At 48.5% G+C, this 14,185-nt stretch overlaps 1 protein-coding gene across 3 annotated transcripts in view; it reads left to right on the forward strand.

The window, feature by feature from the left end:
* Nucleotides 1-14,185, forward strand: part of PTPRJ (protein tyrosine phosphatase receptor type J) — a 148,856-nt gene that overhangs the window by 101,522 nt on the left and 33,149 nt on the right. For all 3 annotated transcript variants that reach the window (XM_036259172.1, XM_036259171.1, XM_036259173.1), the window contains exons 2-7: nucleotides 2,971-2,989; nucleotides 4,589-4,822; nucleotides 7,097-7,357; nucleotides 9,551-9,796; nucleotides 11,185-11,406; nucleotides 12,667-12,933. In XM_036259172.1, coding sequence (XP_036115065.1) covers nucleotides 4,624-4,822; nucleotides 7,097-7,357; nucleotides 9,551-9,796; nucleotides 11,185-11,406; nucleotides 12,667-12,933 — 1,195 coding nt within the window. In that variant the 5' untranslated portion in view covers nucleotides 2,971-2,989; nucleotides 4,589-4,623. The remainder of the gene's footprint in view (nucleotides 1-2,970; nucleotides 2,990-4,588; nucleotides 4,823-7,096; nucleotides 7,358-9,550; nucleotides 9,797-11,184; nucleotides 11,407-12,666; nucleotides 12,934-14,185) is intronic.

A 14,185-nucleotide genomic window follows, 5' to 3' on the forward strand; every position in this document is an offset into this window, starting at 1 on the left:
CCAGGGCCTTCTTTGGGAGGGTTGCCAGGAGAAACTGTACCCATATTTGTCAGAAACACTCTTATTTTGCTTGCTGGAGTTTTTGGAGGGTAGAGAGAAGAAAGGAGAACACTATTAATCTTGTTTACAATTAATTTTGCAACTTTCCCTAAATCCTAGTAAATTACTCTCCAGCAACTTTGCATTAGGAGGTATTGTGGCTAATGATCAAGGACCCGCACTCTGGAGCCAAGACAGCCTGGATTCGGATCCAGGGCCTGCAGCTCACGGGCCAATACGGACCTGTGTCTACCTTTTAGGGTCCTTTGGAGGATTTAAGTGAGTCAGTATCTGAAAGTACTTGGAACAGTGCCTGGCAGAGTCAGCACTGCGCATGTTAAGTAGAATGATGCATTGAGAATACAGAGTCCAAGCTGCGATTTTAATCTCTGGAAAGCTGCCTCTATCCATGATGGTGATCCTCACACTGGTCCCTCGAGAACTCAGCGTCTTTGACACATTGTCCTGTGTAACGATCGTCAGCAGTCAATGTTGACTGACTCTAGGACAGGAAAGGACACAGAAGGAGATGCACAGACACTCTTTACCTCCATGTGTGCCCAGCTGTGACTTCCCCCAGAGACAGGTACCTGCCCCAGGGGCTCTCTCCATCTGTCCTGCTGTGGTTTGGTTCACCTGCCTCCCTTTCTCTCTCCCACCCCTCCCTCCCTCCGCCATGAGCCCCCACGACATGGCTGTCTGCTCTAGGCAGAGAGTGAGTTCAGTGGGTCGTCAGGGCCTTCTACCCTGAATTACTTATTTACAGACTTATCTTCATTCCTTTACTTTTCCGTAAACAGTTTAAGGGCAGGCCCAGAGCTTTCATGTTTCTCAGTAATATATGGGTGGATTCCAACACATAGATGTGCATACAGAGAGGAAAGAACATTGCAAGGGGCTGGGAGGTGCCATCATAAGGTTATGTTAGAAAGATGAGCTTTCTGTCGATTGTGTCCTTTCAAAAAGTGTTACGAAGTGTCCACCATATTGGGAATCTTCTGGGGTGCTCTCCTCAAAGGTTTAATGTTTCTGGGTCAAAAAAAAATTGTTGCCCTGAGCTACATGTCTAATAACCAACTCATTGTTTTTCTCCCTCTCTCCTGGGACCCATCCCACACTCTGTGGATTGACACATAGCATCGATTGAGGAGGCTGGAGTCAATAAGATGAGCTGAGAAAGTGTAGGCCTGAGATGAGGGCATGAGGGTCTTGTGGGTGGGGTGATAGAAGTCTGAGAGTCGGGGCTGGGTAGGGTAGAAGAAACAGGACTTAGTCCCCATTGCAGGGAGTGAGGAGAGAGAGGAGGAGTCCTGGGTTCCTTTGAGGACTGGTTTCTGGGCCACTGGGAGAGGGGGGTGGGGGTAGGGAGCAGGTCCTTCTTTCTGCGTCCCTAACCCATGTGCTGTCTTCGTCTTTGCCATGTGCAAATGGTGGGATAAGAGGAAGGGTTGCTGGGCTGGAGAACCAGGCTCCTGAACCCAGCCGGCCTTGGCCTTGCTGTGGAACCGTGGGGCTCGCTTTTTCTCACCTCTGAACCTTAGGCATTGCCTCGTCTCTAAGACAAGAGGCTTGCTCTTCTCTTCAGTGGCGTTGCTTGAGTGCCCACTGTGTGCACCATTCTGGTTTCTGTTCTCGTGGAGTGTACACGTTGGTTGGAGGAGACTTACATAATTGAGGTACACGTTGAGGAGAAAACACACCAGTGATGTACGGAGAGTGAGGGGCACTCACTTCCATTGGTTGGTTGGAGAAGGGCTCGCTGAAGAGGTGGCATTTAGGCCATGCCATGGGAAGGTCTGGCCAGAGTGCTTTGGAGAAGCCAGTAAGTTCGTAAAGACTCTAAGGGGGAAACCAGCTTCAACAACACTGCGAGGGCATGAGGGGCGAGGAGACTAGAGAGGCCATAGGCCGTGGTTCAGAGTTTAAATTTTATCCTAAGTGCGATGGGAAGTTGGAGGACAGTTTTTTTCCACGGTGGTCGCTTTTGATAGTTTTCCTGTTTGCGAGGACCAAGCTTTAAGAAATCCTGTTATTAAACAATAGAACGCACAACTTAGGCTTTTAAAGTATGGGGAAATAGCCTGGCCAGTGTGGCTCAGTGGTTGAGCGTCGACTCATGCACCAAGAGGTCACTGGTTCGGTTCCTGGTCAGGGCACATGCCCAGGTTGTGGGCCCAATTCCCAGTGTGGGGCATGCAGGAGGCGACCAATCGATATTATCTCTCATAGATGTTTCTATCTCTTTCTCCCTCTCTCTCTAAAAAAATCAGTAAAGAAAAAAAAGTATGGGGAAATAATTTATGGATCATTATAAATAAGGACCCCCAGGGGCCGAAAGATGGCAGATGAAACACTGTCAAATAAAGTCTTTAAGGTCCTGTTTCAAACCTTCATTCTTCCCAAAGCTGCCATAGGATTGAAAAAGATTACTGCCACCTACTGGTAGAAGGAAGAAAATGAATTTTTGCACAATGAAAATCCCAAGCCCAGTGGATTCCTTCTGTCCCACGACTGTCTTTATACTCTGCATTAGAGACCTGGACATATCTCTGGGCAAGGCTGGCATGGTCCCACCTTCCTATCTTTCTGGCCAGAGAATCTGGACTCTGTTTCTGGGTCCTTCTACCTCAATTCAAGATGCAGTGGCAGGAGGGAGTGTTGGGTGTATCTGTGAGGACAGGCACTGGCAAGCCAACAGCCGGTCGTCCGTCCTCCATACAACCAAGTGAAGCCATTGTTTGTACTTGACCCACCGTTACACCGAATTCCTGAATTCAGTGTCCCTACACCCTAACTTTGGCCAGCAGGCCTTAGCTTAATAGACTTCTTTGCAGCTTGCCCCGTTATCAAATTCTCAGCTGCTTTATTTCTGATTTGCATTTTTCGTAACTGAGTGAATCTGCTGACTTCCGTTTTCTTTTTTTGTTACAGATTTCGTGCACAGATGCCTGTAAGTACCACTTCCCTCTCCACTCTTGTGTTGTTCGCTACTGCCCCCCGGTGGACACAGCAGCATTGACAGCAATGTGGAAAGCACAGAAAATGCTCATTTCTGAAAACCCGCTTAGTTTCCAATTGTTCTTTAAATGTGGGGTGGGGGTGAAAAAGGCTAGCGAAAGAAACCATTCAATCAGTTGTGCAACCTGGACAAATAAAAAATTTGTGTTTTCTGTCATCTGTTTTTCCAACCTACACCTTTTGGGTGATTAAAAAAAAGAACAGTTGAAACCATGATGCAGTATGATTTATTTTATGTGCTGTGATCCCGCAAGTATTTTCTTGGGTTGGTGGCTATACTGCCCCATGAATTTTATACTTTTGTTTTTAATCTTCACCCGAGGGTATTTTTCCATTTTATTTTCAGACAGAGTGAGAGGCAGAGATATATAGAGAGAAACATTGATGTGAGAGAAACACATTAACTGGTTGGTTGCCTCTCACACAACCCTGACCAGGGCTGGGGACCCAACCACAACCAAGTTACATGCCCTTGACCAGAATTGAATCTGTGAGTCTTTGGTGTGCGGGCCAATGCTCTAACCGCTGAGCCAAACCGGCCAGGGCTGCCCCATGAATTTTACAAGGTGTACAGGGTCTGCATAACCTTTAGAAAACCAGACAGCCTTTGTGCAGTTTTTTCCATGTGGAGGGCTAGGTCCCACTGGTCCTCCCTGCTCTATAGTAAAGTGAGAAAAATAAGGATATGAGAATAAGTTTTTAATGAAGCTAAGTATATTCACTTTAAAGTGCTGCCTATTCTGGGATTATGTACTTAATAATTTTTTTGGTTATTAAGATGTTTTAATGAAGAAGTAAAGAGAATAGTAGTTGGTAGATTTTTTTTGTTGTTGTTCAGGTAGAGCGGGAGGGAGAGAGAGGAAGAGAGAGAGAGAGAAACATAGATGTGAAGGGACACATCGAGTGGCTGCCACCCGCACGACCAACCAGGGCTGGGGACAAACTGCAACCGAGGTACGTGCCCTTAGCGGGAACCGAACCTGGGCCTCTCTGTACCGCAGGCCGACGCTCCAACCACTGGGCCAAACCGGCCAGGGCGATTTTTTTTTTTTTAATGTACCTTTTTGTAAAAAATTGGTAGCTGTTGTCTGTCCTCAAAATTTGGAAACTTTTTTTCCCCCTGGGATTGGTAAAATCCCAAAGTCTGTGAACCATAGAGATAAAATAATTAGACTGTTCTCAGAGTACCATGTAAAGGGGGCAGACATTGCTGAAACCTTTGAATAAAGAAATCTCATTTAATAACAGTAATTATGTCAAGTCTGTGCAAACAATGGGAAGAATTCTGCAGTTGCTTTTTCTGCCCATTTAATCAGTGTGGTCAGTAAGCTGGTACCTCATGCAGACATGAGTCACTGGTATGAAGGAAGAAAACTTCTATGCATAGAGGCAATATTTTAAAGTAAGAGAAGGGGAGGTGAGGAACTATTTTTTACATTTAAAAAATTGTAATGAAACGTGTTTATAGCGGGTATATGGTGGCGGTGCCATTGTATCAGTTTGCATTTTGTTTTTCTCTCCTGTGTTCTAGGTGTCTCCTGTGATCTCAGTATAGTCACATCTACAATGACCGAGATTCATATTACTAGTAAGGCACCAGGAAACTTTTCACTAAAAAGTGTGGCCAACAGGAGCAACGAGAACCAGCACCATTTCCAAAAGGACAATGACAGCATTCTTTCGGCTGTGGGGCTGACGCCTGGGACGAGCTATCAAATCAGATACTCAAATGACTCTACTACCTGCTGCCAACAAGCACAGACAAGTGAGCGGCACTCTTTCCTTGGGATGGATTGTGACGTTTAGAGAATAGAAATGTCTTTATATCTGTATTTGAGGTCACTTTTCTGAACTTCAGCAGTAAAAAGCAACTTGTGTATTTCTTCTTCCCATTCTTGGCTGGAGGGTATCCGGGTTCCTCTGAGCGCTGCTCTAACCCCCTCCTGCTTGGTCGTTGAGCAGCACTACCCTGGCCGAGCACAGACGTAGAACCAGAGACCCAGGTTGGCTTCCTGGCTCTGTCAGTTTCTAGCTCTGTTCCCTGGGCAAGTCACTGGGCCTCTTAGACCTCCGTTTCTTCATCTTTATTAAAAACAACAACAACAAAAACCAAAAAGCCACACATATGCGTGCTCACGCGTGCGTGTGCGTACACACACACACACACACACACACACACACACACAAAGACACATGCTTTATAAACATATTGTAAAATCGTGCTTTATTTTCTAAACTATTGAAACTTTCAAAACCTGCTTTTCTAAAACCTTCCCAGAATCCCTGTATGGATCATACAATCCCTGTATGAATTCTCAACACATTCCTCCTTCTTTAAAAACAATGCCATAGCCCTGGCCGGTGTGGCTCAGCGGTTAGAGCGTTGGCCGGCGGACCAAAGAGTCGCAGGTTCGATTCTGGTCAAGGGCACGTACCTCGGTTGCTGTTTGTCCCCGGCCCTGGTCGGGTCGTGCAGGAAGCAACCAAATGACGTGTCTCTCTCACATCGATGTTTCTCTTTGTCTCTCTGTCTCTCTGTCTCTCTCCTTCCCTCCCACTCAATCTGAAGATAAATGGAAAAAAGTATCCTTGGGTGAGGATTAAAAAAAAAACCAACAACAACAACAACAACAAACAGTGCCACAGCCTTCCCCATGAAGTTGTTGTGAAGCCTTAATGAGCATATGCATGTGTGTGCGGTACCTGGTACGTGCTGGAGCCTGCACCCAGTAGCTCTGCTGTTCTTGCTGCCTGCACCACGGTGATGGTGGCTGTTGCTTTATCTCCCCCTCGCCACCCTCAGCCTTGATTGTCACCAACACCATAGCAATAAGCTGCCCAAAATGCTGCCATGCACCTGTCCCTCTAGCACGAGGAAGCTCAAGTCCAGAGGGGCTCCCTGGCATGGAGTGGCTTCAGGTGTGGGTCCCAGAACTCTTCCCTGCTGTTCCTTTTCTGTTTGTCGTTTCTTCTCCTGCCCCCTTTCCAGGTTTGGGTAAAGGGTTGCATCTCCCAGGTGCCAGGTAAGGCACACACTCCGTGCTGGCATTTGAAGGTCAGGTACATGCGGAGATGGTGTTACCTGTACTGTCTCTTCGCCTCTGGGCTCAGTCCCTGGGTCCTTGAGAAGAAGGGTCTCATTGCTGGCGTCCTCTTTGTTGCTCGTTGTTTCTGCTCAGTGTGGAGTGTAGTTAGGAGGCGTCGACTTCGAAGTTATAGCTCCTGTTAATAACCACAAGAACTTCCGTAGCGTTAAGGTCCTCTGATCCACAGTGTGACAGATGACGACAGTGAGGTTCAGGGAGGTGAGAAGACTTTGAGGAAAACCACATGACGAATGACTAGCGGGGTTGGACTCCAAACCCCGATTTTGTACATGTCCTTTTCCAGCGATCATGTTGTCATGTCATGTTGCCCTCATCCCCCACCCTTCATGTTTAATGTAGTGTATTAGAGCTGTCAACAGAGGGACCCGAGACGGAGGGGTTTGAAGGGACACTTCCAGTCACACAGCTAAGGCGGGAGAGCAGGTCCTTCTGTCCAGGTCTGGATTCTAAGACCAGTTTTCTCCTCTTTATGCGGTTTGGCCCTTGTCATCATGCCAGACAACTGCAGCTTCCTCCCGAGTCCAGGGCTTGATGTTATCAGATGATTTTGCGCCTTTTGATGCCTCTTGGCACATGACTGTTGTCTGAGAACGGGAGATAGACTCACTTGAATCTGAGGTCCCTGTTTGTAGCAGCTTCTGTGCAGATTCAACCCTTGTTCAGGTCACAGCCAGCATGGCCAGCCTCTGTCATTTCGTCTCTGTTCTAAAGCCTTTTGTTTTACAGACACATGTAGACATGTATGTATATGTGGCTAAATGTATCTTGTTGGGGATTCGGGGGGAGATGATATAAAGAGAAATAAAATTCTAAGATTTGCAAAATTCCCTTCTGGAAAGTTCATATACAGACCAGAGCCTTGCTCTCACATTTCTTTTGTGAACATAATTTTTTTTTTCTTTCCTTTTTCTTTGGAAACAACATTGGAATAGAACCCAGTCCTGTGTACAACCTTGGAGCTGCTGCTGTCAACACGACCAGTGTGACTCTCACATGGGCAAACGGTGACTCGGCAGCTTCTCTTTATGAGTATGAAGTAAAGTACGAGATGGACAGTAGGCAGCTGAATCTTTCTGTAAATCAAACAAGCATTAACATCCGGGACTTAAGTCCAGGGACTTTGTACACCTTCTCCATCACTCCAAGGATAAACGGGATTTTGGGAAATGCCACGTTCATAAGTGTCACAACAGGTAAGATGACTAGTAGCTCCCTGCAGTGACCGTGAACCATTCCTTCTTGCCCCGTAGCCTAGAGCCTTGTCTGTTCAAGTTGCTGGTGGAAGGAAATTGGTTTTCATTGACTGTGGAAGAGGAGAAAGGATTCTGTATTGTTTCAAGCCCAGGAGTTCAGGTCACCTGATCATTCAGTATGAAGGTCCTTCGTGGTTGGGGATGTTTTAACTAATTCCAGCTGTTTGGTTGTAAAAATCTTTTGTTATTATTGGTTAATACTTTTCTGCTAAGACTCGGGAGCAGAGACTCCATTGGAAATATCTTGATGGTGTCAGTAAGTACAGGGCTTCTTCTAAGCTCTCCAGAGAAGTTGGTGTTTCTGTTGGGGATGACACTTTGGTATATTTTATAGAGGAATGTGTGTTTCAAATGGAAGAGCCCAGTGACATTTGATGATGCTCACATTTGCATGAGGCTTAGATTTGTGTTTAGCTTAGATGTCAATATCTCAAGCCACCTGTTACAGTTGTCAAATTAGCTCTCTCTCTTTTTTCTTAATGGAAAAGAACCAAAAATATAAAAAAAGGGATGAGAGGCTCTTTTTAAGCTGAGAAGACGCAAACATTTAAAACAAGGTCCACTGTTGTGGGTGCAGTCTCGTTGGCTGTGAAGCCTGACCCCGTGGAGCCCACGGCTCGAGGTGGCCGCCTGGGCAGCTCCTTCGCACACGGGGCAGGCAGACACCAAGCCAGGGCTTTTCAACTGGTTTGTCTTCAGCCAGGAAACAATTTGTTTAAGCAAAATCTTTCCCAGAAGCCCAGTAAGTAAAAAGAATTGGAGAGAGAGGAGCTAAGGGATGGGGTGTCTCAGGGACCTTCAGAAAGCCCCTGAGCTCCTCTGAGCACAGTTTTTGAGGGATGAAAACACCCGCCCCCTCCAATGAAGGTTCCTGTATCACATTGTGAAAGAGAGGAAAAGAAGGAGAGAGAAGAGAATGAAGGAGGAAATAGAAGACAGAACTTAGAAATGGTGATGGGGACAAGGGGATGGAGAACTGATGACACTGGGAAAGGGGAGGTGTGAGTTGGCAGGGAGCATCCAGCCAGGAGCTGAGGGTCTTACTCTACCCGACCGTCCCTGAGGACGGCTGTGCTCATCAGCTGCTGTCTACTCAGCACCTGCCATGATTCTGTCCTCATGGTAACCCCGGGGGCTACAGTGGAAGAAACTGTAAAGCTGAGAAGTTAAGTTTCTTGTGAGATCCCAGAGTTACAAGTGGTGGGAACCAGGGGACCTGATTCCTGACCCCTCTGGGACAGGGATGTTCCTAACAGGTACCCAGAGTCATTGAGCTGGCTAGTTTATTGGTGTTCCATTAAAAGACACACGAGTGACCCAATTTAGAAATCTTTGCATCAGAAACATGTGCTATGAAGACGGGAACCACAGAGCGGATCAGCAATGCCGAGGCTGCTGACTTCGCGTCAGCCCCCTGCAGGGCGTCCACTCCATCCGCAACACTGCCCACACTTCACATGCCTGAGGCTGGAGCCCTGGCTTCTAGTTCCCCGACGCTCCTGAATGTGCACTCTTGAGCAAGTCACCTGCCTCTCTGGAACTCCACAGTCTCATCTTACAAAGGAAGGGAGTGGATGTCACTTTGGCTGAAATGGTTTGATTTATATCACTGACAGCCAAGTAAAGTGATAGAAAGAACTGTACAGGGATAATATGGATTGCACATTTTCTAAAAAATCCCCTTGGGTTTGGAATGCAGGGGTGAGCTCCTTGGTTGCAATGTCTTAGTGTTACAAAATGATATGATATGTATTGTCTTGACTCAAGACCTTTCGGCCTGGCAAACAATCACTTTATTTGATGTTTTGTTTCTGATGTCTAAAACAGATATAATTGAATGCTGCTGTTTGAAAGGGATAGTTCAGAAGATTGTCCAGTCACTGTTGGTCCACAGTCTTGGAGAAGAGTATATAGATCCTAAAAACCCCTGGCTTTACGATGTATTGTGTTTTCCTCCTTTCTGCATATGATGTGTATTTTTTCATGCTGTGCGTTGATGAAATGGCACTAGACTGATACAAAGGAAGTGTTTTTAGTGGGTAATAGTAACACATCATTGTCCCAGGCATTCTTTATGAAAGGTGCTTACACATCTCCTGTTCCATCAATGCCCATCATGTGTTTTTAAAATAGAGCCGCTTCCAGTTTCTGGTCTTGAAGTTGCCTTCGAGGGTGTGACAGAAGTTGCTCTTACCTGGGAGAATAATAACAGCACAGCCACCTGCCGGATGCTCGTTGAAGCCATGGGAAGCCATGAGGACTTGAATCAAAACTTAGCCATCAATATTTCAAACCTGAAGCCAGGGATGAAATATAAGGCCACCCTACAGGTTTTGGTATCTGAAACACAGAGAGACCCGGTTGGAGAACGTGGCTCAGGTGAGTTACAAGAGTGTGCTTCTCATCTACTTGCTCGTTTTGCAGCTCAGTATTTAATACTTGAAAAAAAAATCTTGTTCATACACACACACACACATATATTTTTTGTTTGTTTGTTTAAATCCTTACCTGAGGATATTATTCTGTTTATCTTAGATAGAGGGGGAGGGAGGGAAGAAGGGGGAGAGAGAGAGAGAGAGAGAGAGAGAAACATCGATGTGAGAGACACACATCAGTTGGTTGCCTCCCGCACAACTGGACTAGGGCCGGGGACCCAACTGCAGCTGAGGTACGTGCCCTTGGCTGGAATCAAACCTGAGACTCTGGTCTTCGGGCTGCCACTCTAAACGCTGAGCCAAACCGGCCAGGGCTCATGCTTATATTTGTATAGAGTTTTAGAATTTGTAGAGGGCTCCTGCTGCACGTTTTAGTTCCACCCCTTACCTGTGCGAGGAAGGAGGGAAATGTATTTTTATTTTACGGGTCAGCACACTGGGGCTCGAAATGGCACTGGGGTTGCACATTCCCGGGGGCTGGCGTCCAGGAGAGGGCTGGCCCATGCAGCTCTTCAGACTTCCAGCTGAACAGATACCTGTGTTAACCCAAGTCAGGCCACTGAAGCGACTCCCCGATCTCCCGAGGAAAGGGGTGCAGAGGCAGGTCTAGCAGATGCCTCCTCATGGGCAATGTGCGGTCACTGGCAAATTTCATAGCATTTTCGGGGTAGCTCTGTGAACCGAGAACAAGTATTTTATCCCATTTTACACATAAGGACACAGAACTTCCATGTGGGTATTAGGATTCCTGATTGCAAGAGACAGAAACCATCCTTCCCGTAGCTTAGACTAGAAGAGCAACTTACTGGCTCGGGTACATTTTCCTGCCATGGGCGTCCGGGCCTTAAAGAAAGCAACGGGGTGACGCCCATCTCTTCTTCCTGCTCCTTTCCTTTTATCGGTTTTGTTCCCAGAGTGGCTCCCTCCACACAACTCAAGGAGAAAGGCCACCAGCAGTCCCTCTTTTTCACGCCCTGTCCGCAGGGGTCTGGACTAGGGGAACAGGTGCCCGAGTGGGTTCTGATGAACCATGTTTGAATCATGCGCTGTCCCCGGAAAACCGTGCCTGGGCTTCAGTGGGAGAAGGTGGTTTCCTGAAAGAAGGGAGAGAGATGCAAATAGACGGGTTTGAAAGAGAAGCACAGACGTCTGTGCTGCTTCCTGGGACACAAGTACAGCGGGCAACATCTGCCCCGCATCGGGGCCTTTGCAGGCGCAGGTGTCTCGGGTGGGGGGAGGAGGGCAGCAGGTACGAGTGCCCACTGTGGGGACAACAAGGCGGGCAGGTGCTTCTGTCCCAGTTAATGTCTTTGCCTTTTGTGTTTGAAACAGACGCCGTGAGCACAGAGAGCTCGGCCCAGGCCGCCGGGAACCCTACTGCCCCTGCGTACGGGTATCACCTGAAGCATGAAGACGCAGCCTCTGTTGATCCTCTGGCCAACACGGAAGTCCTGCTTCTTGGGTTAGAGTCTGACACACGGTACAAGGCCACGGTTTATTCTCAAGCACAAGCTGGCACAGAAGGACAGCCCCAAGCCGTAGAATTCAGGACAAGTATGTTCGATTTCATCAAACGGCTTCGGCCGGCGTTTCTCTCACAAAGCCTCGTCCTCTGTGGTTCTGAGCAACCTCTTGCTTCACAAGCGGTTCTGTTGTCGCATGGCATTTTCCAGAAGAGATTTTGGGCAGAGCAGGCCCGTGGAAATTCTTCTTAACCCTGTGGCCCAGATGCCTCTTTCACCGAGCTCGGGGAGGCGTAGGGAGCAGCCCTGGTGGGCAGACCCTGGGGGCCTCATGTTGTCCTTCGTTTCTCTGCCCATGAGCCAGTGAGACAAGTGGGTGTAATATTTTTCTGGCATAAACCGAGACTCATTTTGTCAGCGCTGGTTAAATATTTTCCCCTTGAGATAAGAGAATGAGTTTCCTCTTTTGGTCCGGCCTTGGAAAGCACTCTGCCTGTCTGTGGGCACTTGTGACATGCTCGTCACTGCTTTCTGCCTCCACTTTCCCAGCATTCCCACTCTGTAGACTGACCAGTACGTGACGGTTGTCTGGGTGCTGGTGAGTGGGTCAAGAAGTGCATGGCCCCTACCCCCAGGGAACTTCAGTCGAGGCCCACATCCTCAGAACAGCACACGGTTGGCCCTGTGGGCTCAGGAGCAAATGTCCCAGCATCGTAGTTCTCGGGGGCTTGGTTGCAGGCAGCGTGACCTGACTCCAGTTATCTTATCCAAACATATATCTAATCTGAAGGGCTGTTGTAGGCCCACAGAACAGAGGGGTGGTGGTCGGGGCTGGAGGATCAAGGACAGAAAACAGATGAGCATCAGGAAAGTCTGGAGGCTGGACCACACTGGACCTTGTGACCCTCTCAGGATTCCAAGTCCTGAGATGGAGAGGTGTCACATACCTGCTTTCTGGATTTCTGTGGTGGGGATGCTGTCCCCCAGCTTCTATACAGGTGGGAGGCACTTCCTCCCACCAAGGGGTGCGGGGTGCTGTTCGGAGAGGGGGTTGGGTGCTGCACAGGGTACCCGTGGTCACGGTCCACGAAGGGGTCCGCCACATCACAGGGAGAACCAGGAGCAACTGTGCTGTTGCAGTTGGCCAGGTTGTTACTTCATAGGAAAAGATGCCTGACTTCTGCTGGGACCCCATCCGCTTGTGTATGTTGTGGTTGAAAGGTGCAGGATAGGAAGGAACCATCGCTAAGAGTGTTTCTTATCTAGACGACATGCCCCGATGACGGCTTTCCTCTCTCTCCCTCTGGCTTGGCCATCCTGGTCATTGTGAACACCTCTTGTGTGTTCACAGAACCCATTCAGGTTTTTGACGTCGAAGCTGCCAACATCAGCGCCACGAGCATGACCCTGACCTGGAAAATCAACGATAATGGGTCGTCCTCTGTCTACACCTACAAGATACAAGTTGTTGGGAAGACCGATTCTCTCAATCTCACTGTCAGTGAGACTCAGGCCGTCATCACCCCACTCAGCTCGAGCACCTTGTACAGCGTCACAGTGCGTCCTTTCCTCCGGGGTGGTTCCGAGGGCACGCCGGGCTTTCTCCAAGTGTACACCCGTGAGTTCACATGTTCTCGCTGACATTTCTCGCCTGCCCGCCCGGTACGAGGCTCTGTTCCTGTCCTGCAGGAAAGGGCAGCTGAGTGTGGGAGTCCATAGGACTTTTACCCGTCCGCATCTGCCGCACGGCGCCAGTGATCGCCGACTGACCTCGCCACGCGCCCGCGTGGTGCCCTGCGTTTTCCTCACTCTGTCCCATTTACTGCTCACGGCCCTGTAGCATGGTTGGCGTGAGCCTGTTTTACAGACGAGGAAGCCAAGGCTGAGAGAGGTGCTGTAGGCAGGGCTCACACCCGGCAAGTGATGGAGGTGGGATTCGACAGCGGGGGTGTCTGGACTCCAGCCTGTGCTTGTAATGACCATTCTAGTGTGGCAGAGACCCGGAGCCAAGTGCTGCATGGAGACAAAAGAACCTGGCTGTTTATGGCCCCTTGTCCTTAAGGTGCTGACGTTATTGTTAGCATTTCTCTTTTAGAGTTATCTGTATAGCTTGAGGGTTACCCCTGCCCCAAATCAGAACTGCAGGCTATTCCGATGTAAGCAGACACCTAAGGTGCTGACGTTATAATGAAGCAGGGCTCATCCCTTGTCTGCTTAACTGTTCCTTAAAGATACACTGGTAAGTCCTGGCTGGTGTGGCTCAGTTAGTTGGGCCTTGTCCTGTGCACCACAAGGTTGCTGGTTTGATTCCTGGGCACGATCATGGATGTAGTTTTCTCTCTCTCCCTCTCCCTTCTTCTCTCTCTCTAAAAAATCTAAAAAAAGATAAGATGATACAGCACATTAAAAACTTTTTGTTCCAAAGAAGGTCCAGTAATTTAAAGTAGAACAGTAACGGTATACAGTAGTGAGTAGTATTATACTATAACAGGATTGGGATAGCAGTGGCCTTCACGGTAGGTGTTAGGATCTCTGTTTTACTGATGAGAAAAGTGCAGCTCAGCACGGCCGAACAGTCGGCCCAAGGCCACAGAGCAGGGACTTGAACCCAGGGGTCCTGGCTCTGGACCCAGGGCTCATCCCACAAGAATGCGTTACTCGACCGTCTCCTCCTTTCCCGGAAGCACACTGGCAGCGCCCAAGGTCCTACTGCAGACCCTGAACCCTCGACCCCCGGGGGGCACGCCTCCTCTTGTTTCCTGTGAATGACCTTGAACAACCTAAGTGAACCGTTGCTGCATTCTTGTGTCCAAGTGTTCTCTCAGTGGCCAAATACCAGTTTTGGAGATGGGGATTCACACTGTGGGTGA

This window comes from Molossus molossus, unplaced genomic scaffold, assembly GCF_014108415.1.
Source record: "Molossus molossus isolate mMolMol1 unplaced genomic scaffold, mMolMol1.p scaffold_m16_p_13, whole genome shotgun sequence".
Classification (NCBI taxonomy): domain Eukaryota; kingdom Metazoa; phylum Chordata; class Mammalia; order Chiroptera; family Molossidae; genus Molossus; species Molossus molossus.